The sequence below is a fragment of the Macrobrachium rosenbergii genome, chromosome 12 (genome assembly GCF_040412425.1).
Source record: "Macrobrachium rosenbergii isolate ZJJX-2024 chromosome 12, ASM4041242v1, whole genome shotgun sequence".
Lineage (NCBI taxonomy): Eukaryota > Metazoa > Arthropoda > Malacostraca > Decapoda > Palaemonidae > Macrobrachium > Macrobrachium rosenbergii.
Genome location: NC_089752.1, coordinates 13,559,380 through 13,582,429, shown reverse-complemented (window position 1 = coordinate 13,582,429; position 23,050 = coordinate 13,559,380). Strand labels below are relative to the sequence as shown.

General features: G+C 35.3%; 1 protein-coding gene across 1 annotated transcript in view; it reads right to left on the bottom strand.

The window, feature by feature from the left end:
* Positions 1-23,050, bottom strand: part of LOC136843725 (ubiquitin carboxyl-terminal hydrolase 8-like) — a 125,231-nt gene that overhangs the window by 26,680 nt on the left and 75,501 nt on the right. The window contains exon 17 of the mRNA XM_067112360.1: positions 11,607-11,722. Within this exon, the coding sequence (XP_066968461.1) occupies positions 11,607-11,722 (116 nt within the window). The remainder of the gene's footprint in view (positions 1-11,606; positions 11,723-23,050) is intronic.

Below are 23,050 nucleotides of genomic sequence, written 5' to 3'. Positions count from 1 at the left end.
AGCACTATTTTATCTTCATTATTTCCTATTAAAGTTTCTAATAATGATATAATCGATCACTTTTAAAGCTTTTCTATAGGACCTTTTCTCTATAGATTTCTAAGCTTCTCATTCTCTTACATATTCTTTGAACAGGCACTATGATATTTAATTATGGATTCACAACAGTTTATTAGCTAGCTATTTCTACCTAGTACCTAAGAATTCTTATCTTATATTTAATTTTAGAATTATTAAGTAATCTCTGCTGAAAACACAGAAACAAATTTATAGCTACTTGTCTGTTATATTTGAAGTTTTGCTTATCCATCTTTTTTCCTCTTAATCATATTTATCATATTCTGTCCCCCTAGATATTAACAAAATCCAAATCTTTAAAGGCTGGATCTTTGAGTGTTTATTGTGTCCATAAAACATTTACATACCAGCAGCTTAAATCATAGCAATTTTCCAACAAATCTGATTTACTGTGAGACAAAAGAAGTTTGAGAATGTAGTAGATTGGATTCCTTTGTTTTCATGAATAATTACCTTCAACTAGACAGCAAATAGGTTTTCAAAACACAGGTTTTGACGTAGGAAAAACCTATTTTTGGTAGGCGCTGTTGAGCCTTCAGTTTAGTTACCTTCAGGTGTACCAGGCTCCATGTTACCAAACCAGTAACAATGAATTCTCTTCTAGTTGGTCTTTTTGCCAGGTATTGTATCGTAATGTTAACATTATAACATGTGATGGAGTATATAATGGACTCAAAGATAAGAGAGCCTTTCCTTATCTTCAGCAAAAACTAGACCGTTTTTCCAACGTCAAAAGAACCTGCAAGAAAGAGAAGTGACTATTGTGCATGCACATCCACCCTCTTGTTTACAACCGGGCCATTAAAGACCAAGGACATTACTCTCTGTCAATGCAGGATGGTCCCTTGCCCAAATCCCATGCCTTTTCGTCACAGAAGTGGAAGGGTTTTGAGGACTCGATATCGACTACCAAAAATAGGTTTTTCCTATGTCAAAATCTGTTTTTTGATAGCGTAGTCGCTTGTTTCGTAATCAAAGGAAAAAACATTTCTGGTCCAAGGTCAAGCCATAGATTTCAAGTCCATTCTTTATTCCCAATCTCTAAGGGTTTGGTACCATGGAACAGAAACTATATACATGAAACGTTTTAGGATGTAGTTTCTACAGTGGCTTACCTAAGCATGCTTGGTGTGGTTGCAGTACTGTCGCCCTTCTCCCGGCGATAGTCAGCATACTCACCGTCAATAAGACCCCTGGTTTTCTGCCGTAGAACCTAGAGGTTAAGATTAACCATGCCACCTACTGATACACATTGTAGTCAAATTTGTTTGAGCACTTGGCAATAATTTCACTGAAGACCACCCTGTACATTCAGAGACTTCGAAAGAGACATCTCTGAAGAAGGCCAACGATGTACCTACTTTCCTAATATCATGTGACCTAGGAAAGGAGTGTGGATTTGCCTTTTTAATGAGAAACTAAAATCATTCTCAGCCCTTGTAGGGAGAGTGGTTAGTTTGCTCTAGGGTGTAGGAAAATAGGACCCTCTGGGATGTTTGCCGTAACTTCTAGGTAAACCCTAAGTGCTTAAACTGGGCATAATGTCTTGTCTGCTAAATTCAGTTTTCTTAAAAGAATAGATTTCCTTTTTAAAGATCCTCATTCTTGGCCAGGAATAATGGGCAAGGGGACAATAATAATTGATGGTCAGCTGTTTGCGTGATGCATCATCCCCGTCTAAGAGAGCCCAGTTCACTAATACGAGCTCCTGATGCTAATGCAATCAAGAAGTTTGCCTTTTGTAGCATGTGCATTGTGGTTGTATTGGGTCTGCTGAATTGAGGGGTTGATAGAAGAATAAGCACCTTGTTCAAGGACCCAGTAATTAGAAGCCTTTCGGGAGCAGGCCTTTGTAGAGCAAAAGGCTGCAGAAGGGAAGTGACAACTTCTATACTGGAGTCAATCCTGAATCCATAAACAAGGTGCATTAATGCAGCCTTGCAATACCCATGACTGTTATGAATCATAGGCATTTGTCTTTAAAAGGGTATATAAGAAAAATAAAGTGTTTCTATAGAAATCTCTGCTGGCTCTCAGTAGGTATAATCTAACCATATCTTCCATATGGACTTGTATTGATGGATAGATGATGTCGTAATTTACACACTCGGTGCCCTATACCAATGTTGGGTGAGCTTTTTCACGATATAAATTTTTAAAAATCATTCATGAGTCTAGGCCCAGGATGATGCATAAACGACTTTCCCTCCTACTGTCTGGAATAGAACAGCAGACGATAAGTGGAATTGATCTTTTCATCGTTGTTGAAATAATGGGAACCAATGCCTGTTTGGCCAATTTGAGGGCTATTAAGTAAGCTGTTCCGCTGAAGGTTAAGTTTGCTGAAACCTTTGAAATCTGGGACAATGGAGAAAAAGATATCATCCTCCCTTGTTCAGTCTTTAGGAAGGCATCTCTTGCTGTTGTTTTGACTGTCCAGGTTTGGAGAACACATATATTAGATTTTGTGACTCTTGTATGTGAACAGTCCAGTTAGTGTGGAAGCATGCGCAGCTATTGTTTGAAAAAAGTGGTTGTCAACATCCCACTCTGTGTTGAGGCTGTTGTTTTCCTTGATAGAGTCTGCTATTACAATGAGACTCCCTGTGAAGTGGTGCAGACATGTGCCACTTCCTTGCTTGCGCCATCAAAGGATGGCTAGCATTCATACTGAAGGGTGAACATGATCCTGACATCTTGATGTAGGATATTGAAGTTATGTTGTCTCTCTCTTCTGGAAGTTTGAGTTTTTTAAGAGGCAAAAAGACAGCCATCAGCTACAGGAAATTGATATAAGAATTCCTGAGTAGCTGATCACCTCCCTGCCACGTAACGATCCTCCCAACCTGTCAACAAGGCATCTGTGTGTATTGTCACTCATACAGATGGAGGAGTCCGGGTGACCTGTTTCGCCACAGATTCCTTCCAGGTCCAAGACCGAAGTATCTCCCCGACTTTTTTAATCTTTTGATGAGGTTGGTCTCACATCTTTTTTCTTGTATGCAATGCATGCGATGGCCAGAATTTGTTCACATTTTTAACTGCAATCTAGGTATTGGATCTATTACTGATGCGAACTGCAGCAGGCCCATCATACCTTCTAATTGCCATCTGGAAACTCTGGGCTGTGCAAGGATTGCTTTGAGGACTTCCCTTATTCTGTTTTGAGTATGATGGGAGAGACAAGCAGGCAGTGAAGAGTGTCCCAACCCAGCCATAAAAAAGTGTATGCTGGGTGTAGAGTGAGGATTTTTTCAGATTTATTATAAAACCTCTTGCCTGTAGTCTGTTGACCATTGCTCTTAGGTTTTTCAAGCACTATTTTCTTGTGGGCCCCAGATCAACCAGCTGTCTAAGTAGGCTATTAGTTGTATTCCTTTTTGTTTGAGTTCTCGAATGAACACCATTGCTAATTTTGTAAAATATTCTTTAGGCAATGTTTAGCCCGAAGGGCATGACTTTGAATTTGTACATATTTTTCCCTATCCGGAACCTTAGGAAGGGGCGGAAGGGAACGGCTATAGAGCTGTGCGAGTGTGCATTTTTCAGATCTACAGAAACTGTCCAAGTCCCTTTTGGAATGATTGAATGTACTTAGGCAACGGTAATTATCCGAAACTTTTGGCAAACAACGTGCTTGTTTAATGTTGACTGGTTAAGGATCACTCTTCTTTTGGAGGAATCCTTTTTGAGGACACTGAAGAGATGTACTTGGTGGCGAATACAGGCAGTCCCCCAGTTATCGGCGATCCGGTTTTTTAGCGCTTGACACCAATCCATACCTAACAGAGGCACCGATAACCGAATATCGGCACTTATCAGCACCAAAAATCGCCGATTTTCACTTATTGTCACGCCATTGGAACGGAAACCCTGCCAATGACCGGGGACTGCCTGTATACACGTTTCTCTATGGGCCCCCTTTAACAGGGTCTTTCTGCACATATAAATAATGCTGTCCCCCCCCCCCCCCAAGGGAAAGACTTCCGTTGTCTGTGATGTCATCGAAGCTGACCCCCAACCATACAATTCCTCTTGGTATCTGCCTCCTCCTCGGCCTTCGCCTGTGATAGACATTCCAGGTGTTGCTTTTCCTTTTTCCCCGTAACAGATGGTTTTTGGACCTTGTGAAAAAGGATGTCCTTGCTGTTGTTCCTTTGTAGGGAATTGTCCCTTCTGGCCACCTACCTGTTTGAGAAAAATTTTGGGAATTTGACTGAAACCCCATGTGATTTTTATCAAAGTGAGGCTTTTTGGGGTTGGGTAAAGAAAAATTTTGGGTTCTTTGTTTTCCTGAATTCCCCTTTCCACAGAAGAGTGTACACTATTAAAATTCTCTGTTGGTGGGCATGCTCGTTGGGTTGAACCACAACAGACTCCTCAAACTGGTCCTTACAGAAGGGGTTAGGAATTGCCAATAATGCAGTGACATTGGACAGTGATTTGATGGAGCCACTCCAATGCTTCATTCCTTTGCCACGCCATTCTGAAGTCACAGAGTGCTTCCATTGGGTTCTCATAAGACTTTTAGCCTCAGCAGCCAAAAATTATCCTGGAATCTTCTGAAAGCCTTTTGAACACAACTTGCAGCAAGGTGGTAGAGGTTATGATACTAAAGAGCCGGAGCCTAGCATAAAAGTCTGAAGAGGCTGTTCCCTCTGAGAGTCTTCTCATAGGGGTCCCAAACTGCTGCGTAGCTATATCTAGAGCTCTTTCCTTTCAAAAGGGAGTTGTAACATTGCCCATTCCTCGGTGGAATTTCCCGAAACTGGGATGACTGGCAGATGTTTTTAATTCTGCCACTGTCTCTTGTTTTAAGTCACTACAAATTCTAAAAATCTGTCTTCACATGATTAATAATTCTGAAAGTGAAGGGACAGAAGGCTGGAGCCATTCTGTAGTAAGGAATGCTGGGCCTTTTAAAACTGGAAGTAGAGATCCATTTTCGTTGACCTGGTAAAGGGTTTTTGCCCATTAATGGTAGAACTTCCAGAAACTGGGAGAGACCGTGGCTGATGGTTTTTAATTTGCCACTGTCCCTTGTTTTAGTCACTACAAATTCTGAAAATCTGTCTTCACATGATTATACTTTTGAAAGTGAAGGACAGAAGGCTGGGAGCCAAACTGAGCAATTGGGTTTTATTCAAAATCTAAAATCAGATCTGTTTTTTGCTGACCTAGTAGAGGGTGATTTCTATACAGGCAGTCCCCGGTTATTGGAGATAGTACTTTTTTAGCTTTTTAACGTGAAAATCGCTGATTTTTTTTCAGAATCATGCATATTGGCGCCGATACATACCTAACATAGGCACCGAAAAAGTGCCTCGCCAATTTTCAGTTATTAGAGATTTTTGCTTACTGTCATGCCATCAGAACAAAACCCCTGCCAATAACCAGGGACTTGCCTGTAGCTTTTAATGCTAAACAGTGTATAAAACCGTTTGGAGGTGGTTTCTCCATGTACAACTTCAATCATAGTTTTCCCATTAATTACAGGTGCCATCGGAGATAAAATGCACATTGAGGCGTCTTAAGATTATCAGTATCATCAGGGGGTGAATGTTGAGGCCCTATTGTATGTTTTGATCTGAAGCTTGCTATTCAAACTGACCCTTTTTGTTGTTTCAGGATTCTAACATAAAAACTTGTTTGGGCAGCATTTGTATCCACACTCCTTTTTGTTACAAGATTTGTACTTTTACACTTTGGGAGTGTACAAACTGACTTACTTTCCTTTTTGGATCATGCTTCATGTCCTTTATATATTGCCGTTCTGTGGCAAGGTCATCTTTGATGGTATTCAATTTCCTTATGGAATTGATCAAATGCCGCAAACTGTGTATCCCTTTTGAGGGAGCCTGTGCAGTCTAACTGAGCTTCAGCAACTGAACTGTAACTGCCTGTTAATCAAGAGGCAGATTTCCTGGGTAAGTTACTATACCCCTCCAAAAATGTACTGTAGTCATTTCAGTCAGAATTAGGTGGATCCTAGTATCCCTTTTGGGGGAAAGATCCCATTCAGCAACGATAGCTGCATGGGGATTAGAATTCCTTCTGGAAGGTTTCTCCCATAGCTAGCTAAAATTTGTGTCCCTGAGCCTTCTGGGTTCAGCAGGGCCATTTCAATGGCAATATCCACTTCATATTCTTTAGTAAAAATGTCAACCCCATGTTAAGATTCCTCTACTTCCTCCATGGGGTTAACCTGGGAGGTACTAGGGACTGATGTTACTGGGTTTTGGCCCAAAACATTGATGTTGTTCTGAGAAAGGGTTAAATATCTGCTGCCAGAGTTCTGCCGGAAAGATATAACCTCCCCCTTCCTCACCTCTACTGAACCCTAGGACCCACTGAGACAGCTTAAAAGAAGCCGTTTCGTCCTTAAAACTTGCTGCCAGGAGCATACTACAAATCTTGCTCACATCTGGCGACCAAGCAGATTTTCCTTGGTTTTTACAAGGACTATGCTCATGGCAGGTGGTATGGGCTGTACCCACTGGCAAAAAGTGAACCGAGCAATTTGCTACGGAATACTTGAACTGAGGATCCTTCCTAATGGCAGCCCTGTAGTGATATAAAACAAGTTATTAGAAGCTAGTTAGTATTAATTGTTTTTACATGAGGGACACTTCTGTAGTTCCTCATAGTTTCCATATTATAGGTTAATTGTAATACAGTACATTTAATTAAATATCTATGTTAACTTAAACCCTCTAAGGTTTAGGCTAATTTTCATACCTGTATATGGCTTTATTATTTATACACTGTTAGCCCTTTTGCAATGGTTAAGTGAAATTTTTAATTCTACTTGTCATGCCATTCAGACTAACTGTTATGAACTAATACGTTTAACTAACCCAAGCTACGGTTTTATATAGCTTAGGTTAATGCTTATAGTATAATCTACATTAAGCTAAGAATAGAGGATTTCTTAGAAGGTTCTCGCTTAACCTATTCTAGGCCACTGCCTATTCTGGGCTTATTTAAAACTTAAGGATTTAAACTATACAGAAAATAATCCTCTTATAATCTGGTTTTCTGTTTAATGTGGCCAAGACTACCCTTTTATCCGATATTCAGCCATAACTGTCTTAGGCTAATAGTAGGATATTCCTTAAAAAGGGGTTCCTACTTAATCTGCTTAGGCTACTGCCTGTTCTAGATTTATATCACCTTTAAGGATATAGGCTACATAAGATCCTACTTGTATGTAGCCTTACAGATATGCTACCGAGTCGTACAAAACTAGGTTATTTTATTAAGCCTAGGATACTATTTATACACAATCCTAGGCTTATTTGTTCTTTCTTAACCTAGTACTGTACAGGGTATTGCCTAATCCAGATTATTATAATCACTCTTAAATGTATAGGCTAAATAAAAACAGAAAACTTACTAATATGTAACTTACAGTTAGTCTATTATTTTTTGTCTAACCCAGGTTGTTTATATCCAATCCTAGGCTATTTGGTCTACTATATAAAACAGTAACTCACTAATGTGTAACCTTATAGCCAGGCTATAACATACTCTAATCTAGGCTACCAGATTATTTAATTCACACTTAAGGGTATGGGTTACATAACACAATTACCTTAGTATGTAGCCTTAAGGCTAGGTTACCATCTCATCCAGCACGGATTACTATTTCATCTAGTCCTAGATTTACATGGTCTAGGCTAACAATTTAGTCCAAAACTGGGATGTTTCGAAAAAAGTTATCACCTAACTTGATATAAGGTAATACCTAGGGTAGTCCTGGCTTATTTAGCTCATGCTTAAGTGCACAGGCTTATATAAAAGGAAAAAATCATACTAATATGTAGCCTTATTGTTAGGCTATCGATTTATTATGCCCAGATATTGTTATTACTTGATCCTAGGGTCCCTGGTTTAAGCCATGCCACTTAAGGATATGTAATCCTAGGACATAGGCTACAGACAATATCCACTATTAATCTAGTCTAAATTATTCTCACTTACTGTTTAGATTGTTGCAGACATTGTATAATCTGAAAGGATTTTTTTCTATATTAATGATAAGTTGTGGAACACTTCTTTTAGTTAAAACATTTAGTTAGAATTTAAAAACAATTTTCACTTTAGGAAACTTGGTAGCAATCAACGAGCCGGGTTCCTGCTTTACAAAGAAATTATCAATTCCAAAAGTTTAAAACTAAAACTTTTAATTGGAACTTAATATTAAGCACTTATCTTGCTATTTCCATGATCCTCGATAATGAAATTGGAGAAAAATGTCTAATTTTTTTGGAGCACTGGTAACGATGTGAGCCGTTCACTATAGACCAAAGAGAGTCAATGGCTCCTTGGTCTTTAAGAAAACGCCTGTTGGGCGTAGCGTCGACTAAAATTGTCTGTTGAATGCAGTGGGCGTAGCAAGCGTTGACTACAAAAATTTCAACCTTGGTCAACTTTATTTCGAGCTTTAAAATAAAAAAACGCAATTGTAAGCTAAAACTCTTACATTCTAGTAATATTCAATCATGTACCTTCATTTTTGCAACAAATTGGAAGTCTCTAGCACAATATTTCGATTTATGGTGAATTTTTTGAAAAAACTTTTTTCTTACTCCCAGCGATAACCAGTAAAAATTTCAGAAATTCTTTTGTCATTTTAAGAGTAATTTTTGCACTGTTCTATATTAGCCGTTACATAAAGTTTTATATATGAAAATGTTCATCAATTTCATGTACAATACAACAGAAAATAACTCATGGTTGTAGCTTTTATCAGTTTTGAAATATTTTCATATAAATCACGATAACTGGGAAAATTTCAACCTTTAAGTCAATTTTGATTTCGACGAAATGGTCAAAAAACGCAATTGTAAGCTAAAACTCTTACATTCTAGTAATATTCAATCATTTACCTTCATTTTGCAACCAATTGGAAGTCTCTAGCACAATATTTCAATTTATGGTGAATTTTTGAAAAAAACTTTTTCCACGTCATGGAGCGCCAGAAATTCTTCGTCACGTTATCGTAATGTTTGCACTGTTTTATATTAGTCGTTACATAAAGTTTTATATATGGAAATGTGTGCAATTTCATTTAGAATACATTTACCAAAATAACTCATGGTTGTAGCTTTTATCAGTTTTGAAATATTTTCATATAAATCGATAAATAGAAAAAATTCGACTTTCGGTCAACTTTAACTCGACCGAAATGGTCAAAAACTGCAATTGTAAGCTAAAACACTTACAGTCTAGTAATATTCAATCAGTTAGCTTCATTTTTCAACATACGGGAAGTCTCTAGCACAATATTTCGATTTATGGTGAATTTTTTGAAAAAAAAAATTTTTTACGTCCAGCGCATTAAAATTCATGCATCATTTTTGATAATATTTTCTCTGTGTTGCATTTGATCGTTTAAAATTTGTTATATACCAAAATCATCGCAATTTAGTGTACAATACAACTAAAACAATTAAGTCATTAGCTTTAACCGTTTTGCTTACAGGCGATTTGTATACAATTATATACTTGTTTTTTTTTTTTCGCTGTCATATATTCCAATATTTGTATATGATAATATTTTTCATTTCTGATGGTTGCATACTAAACTTTAAGCAATGACAAAAAAATTAGCCAAAATGAACTCTTAATCTTAAAAAAAGCGTGCTGTGATTTTTTTGAAAAAACTTTTTCCCATTGGCGCTAACTCACGAACACGCCGGCATACGGGAGAGCGTTTTTGTAAATAGGGCTTGGCGTTAAAGGGTTAATAGCCCGGTTGTAAACCGGAGGGAGGATGCACATGTGCAATAGTCACTTCTCTTTCTTCCAGGTTCTTTTGACATTGGAAAAACTGGGTTCAGCTTCTCTGAAAATAAGGGAAAGTGCCCTTATCTTTGAGTCCATTATATACTCCATCACGTGTTGTAATGTTAATCATTACGACACAATCCAGTACCTGGCCAAAAAGACCAACTAGAAGAAAATTCTTTATATTAGTTTGGTCACCATGGAGCTCTGGTAGAAAATGGAAGGTAACTCCTTGAGGACGAAACGAGCGACTATGCTATCAAAAAATCTTTTTTTTTTAAACCACAGTAATACTGTTATTCATTTTTATATTTACAACAATATCAACTGTTTCCCGTCTTATGATTCTCTGAATACAGACACAATATCAAAGCTGACCATTACTGGCATAGGAGATGGTTGTTTATCCTTTACTGTATCAAAGAATACAGTGCCTGAGTGCTACTTTACTGAATATTCCTTCTCAGCCAGACATTCAATGTTAAGTAAAAAAAAATTGCTGATTTCCTGCTAGGATATGATGTGCTGGATAGGCATCTAGCAATAGTTTAATTTTTTATTTTTCTTTACACTGCATTTATCTTATCTGCAGTTATTAGTGCTTTAAGCAAAGGAAATTCATAATGGAAGTTTTGAAATATATGCAGATCATTTAATATAGATTTTCTTTCTTTGATGCAGTACTTTTTGTTCAGAATTAACATGCCTTTTTTTCTTGTCTGATTACTTAATCTTTTTCCCTAATTATGTGATCCATCACAAAGAAATTTTATTCTTAAAGATAAATGTTTATGGAAAAAGCTTTTCATTTAAACATGTCTTGTGAATTTCCTAGTAAATTCCTCATCAATAAATTTATACCAAAGAAAACTCATGGACCAGCAAAACAGTCACTTATACAAAAAACTGTAAATTTCAAAATTAAGTAACAAACTTATGATGTAGGAGATGAGAGCTTTGTTTGAAAAGCACTTACTACGCACAAATATATAGCCAGTTTTTTACAAATATACAGCCATTTTTTTACAATAACTATTAAATTAATTTTTATAATAAAAAAGCAGATGCCAGTATTTGTTTGTCTATGGTTAACCGTTCACTTGCTTCAAAAGTATTCTGGGATATGTGGGACCAATTATAAAAAATCTCACACTGCAGATGGACAAACAGGTAGATCTCAATTCTATATCTCAGTAGCAAGTGTTAAAAGCGCCAGGAAAACGTATAACTTTGTTTCTCTACAACATTCCACAGTCCTTACTAAAGCACACACTACAGGACATGGTTAATATTTATAAAGCTAGGAAAACAAGGCTTAAATAGGCAGTATATTTCCACTGAATATGTTTACAGTAAATAGCTTTGTTTTGCTTCTTTTTCAGAATGACTGTACTTATTATTGTTCATTCATATTACTTTCAAGCTTGTTAATGAACTTATGTACTCCTTATTTTTCAACTTGCACTCCTTGAACCGAAAATTATTCATAAGCAAGTAGAAATATTACAAAAATATAAGTTTTGGATTTTAATGCCACAAAAATACTGTATATGTTTTGGGTCTTTATATGTTCATTTACTTGTTGAGCATTCTTCAGGGTACCCCTATTTCTACCGACAAATAAATCATAATTCTATATAATTTAAATAAAACAAGAATCTTTATCTTTATCAATGCTTTAAAAACCTTTATCAATACTTACATAAAATTTGTCACAAAACCTGAACTATACTTACCTATATATTCCTTCGACAAAATATTTGGCAAGAGGCGTAGTATTGTTTAGGCACTGAATAATGGAATTCATATAACAAGTATTTCCCAGATTTTTTAATCCAGTTCTTGCATGCCCCTGTAAAATAAGTAAAAATTACTCAAAAGGCAAACATTTCAATTGTGAAAAGTGATCTCACACTATAGCCTTCAAAACGTATGTTGAAAAACTCAAAAGGCAACCAACTTCAGTACTGTATCTTTAAAAAAAAGGCATAGACAGTCTCCACCAAAAAAATGGAAAAAAAAGTTTCGTGTACAATGTTACAAGTTCTAGCTAAGGTTGCATTTCATGTAGTGTTACAAGTTCTAGCTAAGGTTATATGTGAAATTTTACTTTTGATTTTCAGGCTGTACTGTATTTGACATTTAATTTTGAACTTCACATTGTCAAACATAAATGTCGTTTCAGCACCTGACTTTTTACCAACCTCTACTTTAATACATTACCATTTGTATTTGTCACATTAGATCAAACTTATATTTCCAAGCATAAACTACAAAGGTTTGGATGTAATTTAAGATCAAAATACTCAAATCCAGTTACAGACAATTATTTTGCCTAAAATATGATCCTATGAAAGTTTGGCATGAGTACTGTACTCCCCTCATATCCTTATGACAGTGAGGCATGAGGAGTCCCTAGACCAAGACCCAGTTATCTTTGGGTTTATGTGTTAGCTCCAGGGCTATGCAAATTTTGACTTTTCTTTTCCCACTGTTAGTTATTGTATCAGGTAACATGAAATTATTTCTTAACTGCAAAGCAATACTTATTACTCTCATTCCTGTTAAAAATACTGCAGCATCATTGTCAAGTTAAAGTAGCATCACTAGCTTAATAATGAGTCTTTCTGGTAACCACTACCTTCGTAATGCCTTCAAAAGATCCACAAATATGTGGTATCCCTGTGCTCGCTCTCTTCTTTTCTTGGTACTTTTCCTGTAGATAAACACTGCTTCCATTGTTGACCTAGATGCCATGGAGCCATATTGGCAGTAATTAGTTTTAATAATTTATTTCACTTTCAAACTCAAGTAGTCTCATTCCTCTGTGACTTCCACACTTCATATACCATTATTGTAAGGCCCTTCTCACACTTTCTGGTCTTTGTATATTCTGGTAAACTCACTGATGTTGCTTTTATCAAATCACTTGGTACTATGGATGGTCCTTTTATTCTCTGCCATTTACATCATTGCATCTCACATTTTCTCTATTCAACATGGCAAATTTTTAATCAATTTGTATTTTTCATAACTACAAACCTAAGGTCTTTGCATAGGGGAAAATCTCTTAAGGCTAGCTGGACCCGGTTAAAAATAGAATAAGGATTGGTAGCAGCAGGGCAAATGAAGTCTAAGCACTCCAAAAGCAGCACATGCACCCAGATCCCCCCAAAAGACCATAACAAACCCAATCACTTCATGTGATTGCCTCAGGGGTAACATCTATTCAGTTCTCCCAATTTCAACAGATTTTCTGGATTGTCATTTATTTCATTTCATCAATATTACTTAATTTATTTGGTAATTTTGTATTCTAATTACCTGAATTTTGAAACTTGTCCTGAAGAAACTCTTCCAGATTTTGTGATTATCATCATTATTATAACAATTTTTCACTGGGGAGCCCCACATGGCAATATGTAGGATTATTCTGTTTTACTTGGGTGGGAGGGATATAGATTTTCTTGTTAAAAAGTTACCATAATGGTTTAAAAAATACTTATAATTCTAAGCAGTCAGTCTATCGCCACATTTTCCACAGATTTATTCATTCTCCTTTTCACCATGTTTTTCAAAAAGGGCAAGACGACGGCCAAAAAAGATTTTTCAAGTGATGGTCCACTGCCTGAGAGGCTACTTCAGAGACTAACCTACATCAGATTCAGAGTAAATATTTTATGGGCTGATAAACATATTCTTCATTTTCCTTATGAAAAAACTTCTATAAATTTAAGTCTTCTACTTCTACCTTTAACTACATCTTTTACTATCAGTCTTCATCAATTTACAAATAATTTTATTTTAATGTCTTGACCTGACATTAATATAAAAAATTACTCCTAACAAAGATACAGCACAGCAAAAATAATGGTAAAGGATGTGATATCAAATCTGATTCCACCAACTTTATAATATTCGAAAGGTTTCATTCATAATACCTGTCAAATCAAGGCTTCCCAAGAAATAAAGATAAACAAAATACAATCAATATAAAATACTTCTAGGATTTTGGGGCAGAATTGCGTGGGCAAAGCAAATCTTATCAACATGCATCACAGTATTTTTCTTCTATTTTTTCATTCATCACTTTCAAAAATATGATGTACAATAACATCAGTAATGTTATCTCAAAATTTTAACTACAAATAAATTAAAACTTACTTCTATTAAAACTTACTTCTAGGGCCTGTCCATTTTGCTGAAAATCCTGACCACAATATAATCCAGTGCAAGATCGTCCCCAAGTCATCACTAATCACAAAAATAAAATTTTGCAAGCAGTCTCCAAAGTTTATCCACTGTGTCAAGTACAAAATTGCGAAAGCAATTTCTATCGCTATTAAACAATGCAGTACGTAGAATCTGTATCTTATACAATCCACAGAGTCAAAGCCAAAAAAGAAGGAAAATCACACTTTCATGTAACTTTTACAGCTGCTACATATGAAAAAACTTTCAACTGAGCAAAATATTGATTTTTTTTCAAAATGCTTTCCATTACAATTAAAAATTTAAAAACAGGTCAAGACACAATACAGGCTCTTCTGCCCTTTCTCCCATCTGGAAATGTGAGCTACACAGAACACCCACAACTCAGCTACTGCCTCACATGACTTGCTGACTCAAGGGACTTGTGTCTTGTTCCTAATCTTATATAAGTTTGCAAGTCAAGGTTATAGTTCCCAACTCCCCACCACCACATATAGCCAGGATTAACAAAGAAGTAATCCACCCCTTACTCTTGTATGATAGTCATTCCTTAGTTTATCTATGTGTATTTTCCTTGACTTATCAACAATATTCTAATTTTTTCATGGGTCAGTATGAACATTAACACATGAATTTTTTTTTACCAATCCAATGTAAAATGTTAAAATTCTAAAAACACTGAAGAAGAAAATTATTGAATTTCATGATGATTGTATTCTATTTATGTAGACTTCCATTTACGTAGACTTCCTTAAAATAGCTACAACATTAGAATGCACAGTCTCTTGCACTTATAAGGTCTTCCTTTATGAATAACTCACCACCTTTTATGTAAAGGTTCACACAGAAAGTAAAAGCCTACGGTTTACTATAACAAAATCGCTTAGAATAATTGCATACTGTAGACAAACCCATATGATTATGTTAGCTGTACCAAACCTTGAATATCCAATAATGTGATGAAAATTAGATTCTTCTATTACTATTCAATTACAAATTCTGTTTCAGTTTTATATCATATATAAAACCATGAATGCTATAAAGTCCTGATAAGCTTATTAGTATCAGCTGATAGAATTAAATCTTTGAGAGTAAGCAAGTCATCGCTTCCTAAAACCTAACCATATTTTCTTCTTTAATACCACTCTGAGTAAACTTCATTTTATCTACCATACAGAAGGTCATGTTATTTAAGAAATGAAATGGCAATGAAGTAGAGTATCCATATAAGGTCTAATTGAATCCAGTTACTCTTGGTCAAATGTTCAATATTCTCTTAGGTACAAAACTTACTTTCTGGTAAAATCAAATAAACTTTCAGTGAATAAAATCAAGTTAATTTATGACTAATTTACATTAGTTCAAGTCATTTGACCACCATAAACTCCTCAACATACAACACAAACAGATTTTCTACTACTTGATCAGAGTAATTTTCTAACCTTTCATTTTCCTTAAAAACTAAATACAATTTAGGTCTTTACATCTCACTTTTAATTAGTGATACCACTAAATGCTTTGTCAGGCTATAAGTCTCTTGGAACTACGTAAATCATTATTTGGATGGCAATTTCTATGGTATCCTGGATTATAAAACAAAAATAGTTCTCGCCTATTAATCATACTTGCTGAGAGACATACTGGCACTCCTAGTCTTTGTCTGAATAACCTATCACATAAGAAAAAAATGTGCAAATGTGACACTGGCAGGAAGGACTTACACATCTCCTTTCCCAGCACTGTCCCACTTTCTGCATGGTAACTTCTTTACTTACTGCTTGCCTCAATAAGAAACAAGTTTTGCTTTTCCTTACTTCATATAAGCTCTTTTATCTGAAGCACAATACATTATCAATATAAAATGGAAGGCATCCCTTACAGATACTGTATAGATCTGACTTCTATCTCCCCACTGAAAATGATAATACTTTCTAAAAACCTACAAATAAACAGTACTGAAAATTACGAATTTAATACATATTCTTCCAACAAAAAATGTAATTCCTATGTAATAATTTCTATTACCAATAGGTGAAAATGTTCTTCGTGCATTTGCCACAAGAAAAAGCTAAACTACTCCTTGTAGTGGTTTTAAGTTATCTATACCAAACTACTGAAGTATCAGGTAAAGAAATTAAAGCAGAATGTAGTATAAATTCTGTTAAGCAACTCTAACTTCCTGTTTCTTAATGGATTAAAGTAAACTGAAATCATACCATAGCCCAGAACAAAAGTGTTATTAACACACAAGAATTATCCATTTACAGTAATCATAAAAATATTGTTCTGACAAACAACCAACTTACACAAAAGTACAAATTACTCAAAAACTCTTTGAAGCAGCAAAGTTTAAGCATACTGTATTCTAATCTGAACCAATGAAAATGAGGTAAATTAAAATTGTTTTTCTTTTAACCTAAACTTCTAGAATTTTATTTATATTTTCCATAACTGCTCTAACATTTCCATTTGTAATCAGAAGATCTGTCTCTGCCTACAGACCCACCCAAATTCTTTTTCCCAACATCCTTCTAATACTTAGGAGCTTTTTCCCTCTCAGCAAACACTTAGGGACATATCATTAATTGTAATGCCAGCCACCCCTTAACATCTTAAAAAATTTTGTAAGAGTATAGAGCATATAGAGCATGTGTGTCAGAGAGAGAGAGAGAGAGAGAGAGAGAGAGAGAGAGAGAGAGAGACACTCACATGACAATGAACAACACGTGGCCTCAAAGGTTGCAGAAGCCATAAAAACTGGCATGCTGACTTTGCAAACATAAATTCTTTTTTTCTAAGGTTAAAGGAATAATGACACTTACAGCTAACATCTAGGCAATAATATTTGATTTCAGTATTTCAGAATTATCCAGCAATAACAATGGAAATTGATATATATGACCTAACCAAAATTACTGAGAAAAATAAAAAAACCCAGATCCCCAGTAATCTTTCCTTAATTTACGTAAGAGTGCTGCCTGTACAGTTGAGGGAAGTGCTGAATGGTCAACGTTTAAGTCTGCCATATAGAGTAGCAACTGTTGTTCAACAGACTGGCTATTCTCAATGTAAAAAATCACTCTATCTCAATTCCACACAGGTCATTACAGGACAAAGACTTATGACACATTTGGTCGTTAATGAAATATGTCACTGCATATCTGAAACAAGGATGTAGCCCTTGAAATAAATTCAAAATTGACAACTTGGTAACTCTAGAGGAAAATTATGAGATTAAGCATTAAAATGGCTTCACATGGTCCAAACCTGCTGATACACTTAACCATACACTTCCCCTTTCAATAAATAGGAAATGCCTGTTCCCCTTATTATCTACGAGGAAGAAATAAAAGTAACAGACCTATTACAGAAATATCAACAATGACAAAAAATCTCAAACTAGGCAACTTACTGACACAAAAATTGGCCTTTAATAGTGGACGATGTGACAGCTGAACCAATTTTAATAAAAAATTCTGTAGGACTTAACAAAAGAATTATGAAGTGCAGTTAACCCTTAAATGCCGAGCCTCTATTTACAAAAACGTCTCCGTATGCCATTGGCGTTCGTGAGTTAGCGCCGAAAAAAGTTTTTTCAAAAAATCACAGCACGCTTTAGTTTTCAAGATTAAGAGTTCATTTTGGCTCCTTTTTTTGTCATTGCCTGAAGTTTAGTATGCAACCATCAGAAATGAAAAAATATCATTATCATATATAAATATTGAATATATGAGTGAAAAACTCATATAATTGTATACAAATCGCTGTAAGTAATAACAGTTAAAGCTAATGAGTTAATTTTTTTGTTGTTGTATTGTACACTAAATTGCGATGATTTTGGTATATAACAAATTGTAAAATGATCAAAGCAACACACAGAAAAAATATTATCACAAAATGATGCATGAATTTGTAACGCGCGGACGAAAAAAATGTTTTTTAAAAATTCACCATAAATCGAAATATTGTGCTAGAGACTTCCCGTTTGTTGAAAAATGAAGCAATTGATTGAATATTACTAGACTGTAAGTGTTTTAGCTTACAATTGCACGTTTCGACCATTTCGTCGAAGTTAAAGTTGACCGAAAGTCAAATTTTTTCTATTTATCGTGATTTATATGAAAATATTTCAAAACTGATAAAGCTACAACCATGAGTTATTTTTCTGTTGTATTCTACATGAAATTGCACATTTTCATATATAAAACTTTTATGTAACGACTAATATAAAACGGTGCAAATATTACGACAACGAGACGAAAAGAATTTCTGAGATGTTGGCGAGTTACAGCAGAGAGCGGAAGGAAAATGTTTTTTTCAAAAATTCACCATAAATCGAAATATTGTGCTAGAGACTTCCAATTTATTGCAAAATGAAGGTAAACGATTGAATATTACTAGAATGTAAGAGTTTTAGCTTACAATTGCGTTTTTACCATTTCAGTCGAGTTAAAGTTGACCGAAGGTTGAAATTTGGCAGTTATCGTGATTTATGTGAAAATATTTCAAAATGATAAAAGCTACAACCATGAGCTATCTTCTGTTGTATTCTACATGAAATTGCGCACATTTTCACATATAAAAGTTTATGTAATGACTAATGTAAAACGATGCAAACATGACCAAAAGAATTTCTGAGATGTTCGGCGAGTTACAGCAGTGCAGCCCAAGGGAAAAAGTTTTTTTTTTCAGAAATTCACCATAAATCGAAATATTGTGCTAGAGACTTGCAGTTTGTTGCAAAATGAAGGGTACATGATTGAACATTACTAGAATGTAAGAGTTTTAGCTTATAATTGCGTTTTACCATTTCGGTCGAGTTAAAGTTGACCGAAGGTTGAAATTTTAGCAGTTATAAGTGATTTATATGAAAATATTTCAAAACTGATAAAAGCTACAACCATGAGTTATTTTCTGTTATATTCTACATGAAATTGTGCACATTTCCATATATAAAACTTTATGTAACGACTAATATAAAACAGTGCAAACATTACGACAACGTGACAAAAAGAATTTCTGGCGCGGACATAAGGAAAAAGTTTTTCAAAATTCACCATAAATCGAAATATTTTAGAGACTTCCAATTGGTTGCAAAATGAAGGCAAAATGATTGAATATTACTAGAATGTAAGAGTTTTAGCTTACAATTGCGTTTTTACCATTTCGGTCGAGTCAAATTTGACCGAAGGTTGAAATTTTGCAGTTATCGTGGTTTATGAAAATATTTCAAAACTGATAAAAGCTACAACCATGAGTTATTTTCTGTTTATTGTACATGAAATTGCGCACATTTTCATACATAAAGTTTTATATATGAAAATGTGCGCTTTATGTACAATACAACAGAAAATAATCATGGTTGTAGCTTTATCAGATTTTGCAAAAATCACGATAACTGCCAAAATTTCAACCTTCGGTCAACTTTCACAAATGACGAAAAGAATTTCTGAAATTGCCGAGTTACAAGGCTGGCGTAAGAAAATAGTTTTTTCAAAAATTCACCATAAATCGAAATATTGTGCTAGAGATCCAATTTGTTGCAAAATGAAGGTACATGATTGAATATTACTAGAATGTAAGAGTTTTAGCTTACAATTGCGTTTTGACCATTTGGTCGAGTCAAAGTTGACTGAAGGTTGAAATTTTTTTGTAGTCGACGCACGGCACGTCCCACTTGGCACCCAACAGACAATTTTAGTCGATGTATGATAATACGCCCAGTAGGCGTTTAAGGGGGTTAACTTTATGAGCTTGGAGTATTAACAACAAAAGGGGGTCACGTGTTAGCAATGACAGTTTGGGGAGAAACCCATGAATTTTGTTGGTTCTGTACTGCTCTGTACAGTAGTATGAATTCTTCTTGTGTTCCAGGCTTAATTCATGGCTTCGTTTTGTGTAAAAGTGACAGAAGAGGTTTTGTGTAAACCTGAGCAAGAGACTAGAGTGAACTGCCCAGGATCTATTTTGAAAATTTTGAAACTGATATTAAGCATCTGTATTGGAACTTCAAAAATTCCCGTCAGTGAGCAGTGGTGTAAAGATTACAAAGGTAAAATTATTATGAGAGTGGTTGAGTTTTTTTATTTATAAGATGTGAATTCTTTGTATAAAGTTGCTTATTTGTAAATAAAACCTTAGTGTAAGCATCTTTGTATATAAATTCTGGGATAAGTATTAGTTACATGACTGTATATGGCTGTATGCATGTGTATATACTGTAGTACTAATAAATACAAGTTTTCAAGAAAGTAGTTTGATTTGTAAACTTCCCAACATCTTCACAATCCCACAACATGTATTTTTGGCCCCAACATGGGGCATCCTGAGACATTAAGATTTAAAGAAACATGAAGCATTACTGAGGTAGTGTGGTTGTGATTTTTTTTAGTGTGTTTAAGAGAGTAAAAGTAGAAAAAATCGACTGGGTAAGTAAAGAAATCAAGGCTTTATATGAGGAGTTGGCAAGAAAGGAGAATGAGAATGAAAGCTTGAGGAAGAAGAATGATGTGAAAACAGTAAAGTGGATGGAAGAGAATGTGGACACGCAATGAGTCAGAAAAAATAATGGTTGATATGATGATGAATGCAGTGGGTGCTGTTGGGGAACAAAAGGTACAAGTAGAAGAGAAAAAGGAACAAAAAGTGGCAATTCTAGTGAATCAAATTGCATTGGGGTGTAAGGAAAGAATAAAAAAGAAAAAAAGAGAAGTCAGTTATACAAAATGTACAGAAGTAATGGAATTAGGAATTCTCTGTAAAATTCAACTGAGGAAAATCAAGTTATGAGTCAGTGTGAGTGAAGATGAATTAACTGAGAGCAGGAAGGGAGTACATAGAAGTGCTTTGATTAGGGAAGTCACTAGGATAGAAAAATTTAGTATAACTGGAGAGAGAGATATCAAGAACTTTTCAAAAGCATATGAGAAGTTGTACTTACATGGAAAAGTTTGGTGAGAATAAAAGTTAATGGGTGAGAGAGTTAGGAGATTCTTGGAAGGATGACTGGCTGAGTGTCACATAACAATTATGGTTGTATTGTGGGAAACAAACAATATGATGTGGTTAAAGATGGAATGATTAAAAAGTTAAAAGAGTGAAAGAGAGTGTATTGGAAGAAGAATGAGTCTGAGGATGCATGAATGGGAATAAATGTTTTACAAACTTATGCATATTGATTGGAGACCTTAGCAAACAAGAAATTTGATGATAAAATAATCAATGAGACTAGTGTTAATGAGAAAATTCCTCGCTATGGTTTGAGATCAGGTGGTTGAGCTTCAAAACTTGAAAAGGAAAGAGAAACGGTTGAAGTTAATGGTTGAGAGATTAAAATGGAATGAAGTGGCTGCTGTTAACCTTTTTAGAGTTTAGGTATCTACAACAAAAGAGGGTCAAAAGTCAGCAACAGACAGCTTGGGAAGAAACTCCTGAATTTTGATTTTCCAGGAAATATTTGAAAATTTTGAGACTGTATTAAGTATTTGTCTATTGGGGCTTCAAAAAAGTCCCATCTGTGAACAGTGGTGTAACGAAGATAGTAAATGTAAAATCGTTCAAAGTGGCATGGTTTTCTATATTTAACTTGTGAATTCATAGTATAAGGTAACTTATTTATAAAACCTTAGTGGAAGCATATTTTCAAATAAATTCTAAGTATGCGTTAGTTGTACGAGTGTGTGTGGCTGTATGTAAGGATGTATTTATTAATTAATCAATATAGGTTTCAAAAAAGTAGTCCGATTTTCAAACCTCCTAACATCTCCACAATGCACCCCAAGACAATGTTAAAAGAAATTGTTCACAGCTATGAACATTTTATCACAACTGAAAACCATCATCATAGAGCAATGTATAGTAACATCCACGAATTCTCAATTTAAATTTACACAATTATACACTTTATCTCAACTCTGATTAAGTGTCAAATCATCAAACTGCCAACTTGAATTTTCTCCCAATGTCATTTTCATATTTCTATCAGAATTGTTTACAATTTTAGTGACAATGGAAATTACACTGATTCATTAATTCTTAAGAAAGTCTGAATTACAATTTAGAAGGATGATCCAGAAAAGCTAAGGAAAAGGGATGCAAGAAATCCTATTCCTCACCAGTTGATGAGTGGTAGAGCAACAATGGTCCAACCAAAATCTTGGGAACTCCCAAAAGTAATGTAATTGCAACAGAATACAATCCTAAAGCAGCACATTATGAGACATAAAGGCAGGTGCTCCATAATAATACTACCCTCCAAAAAGCCAGAATCATGAGGGATGAGACCATGATGAGGACAACTGCCCAGATCCCTTCCAATTAGTAAAACATGACCAGCTGTGACAACTGGTTCCAACAGGTAAACATAAAGAGTTTTATGAATAGCATCAAACAAGCAGAACCTTGAAAATATGTTCTGACAACACCAATGTGCCTGGTTTATGGATGGCAGAAAGCTCCAGGTTGTACTTAAAAAACAAGGAAGAGGAGACAGCCCGAATCTCGTGAGCCTTAACCTTCAGTTGCAAGATATAAAATATCCAAACACCCCTGTGAAACAGCATGTTAATGCCCATATGAGAAAGAATTCCTCTATACAGTTATATTCTGGAAACAAAGAAACATACAAGGAGACAACGAGATTCTGTTTTTGGAGTTACAGTTTACCCTGATCACCTTGACTAGGTAGAGGAGACTATCCTCTACAGACAACAGGAATAGTGAAAGAGTTAGTCTAAGAATGAGCCATTCTTACTAAAAGAGTAAGTCTGGATGCAAACTCCAGGGCAAACACAAGACCCACCTAAGACCAAAAGCTGAAATGAAAGATTTCACCCAGTACGAAAAGGAGTTCACCGTCATGCCTAGAAGCAGCACGAGCAACTAGGTAAGCTGTCTTGAGAATCATATTCAGCAAGGAAGTGCCCAAGTGGCTCATAAGGTGATCAAGAGAGACTGCACAGTGTGAAGG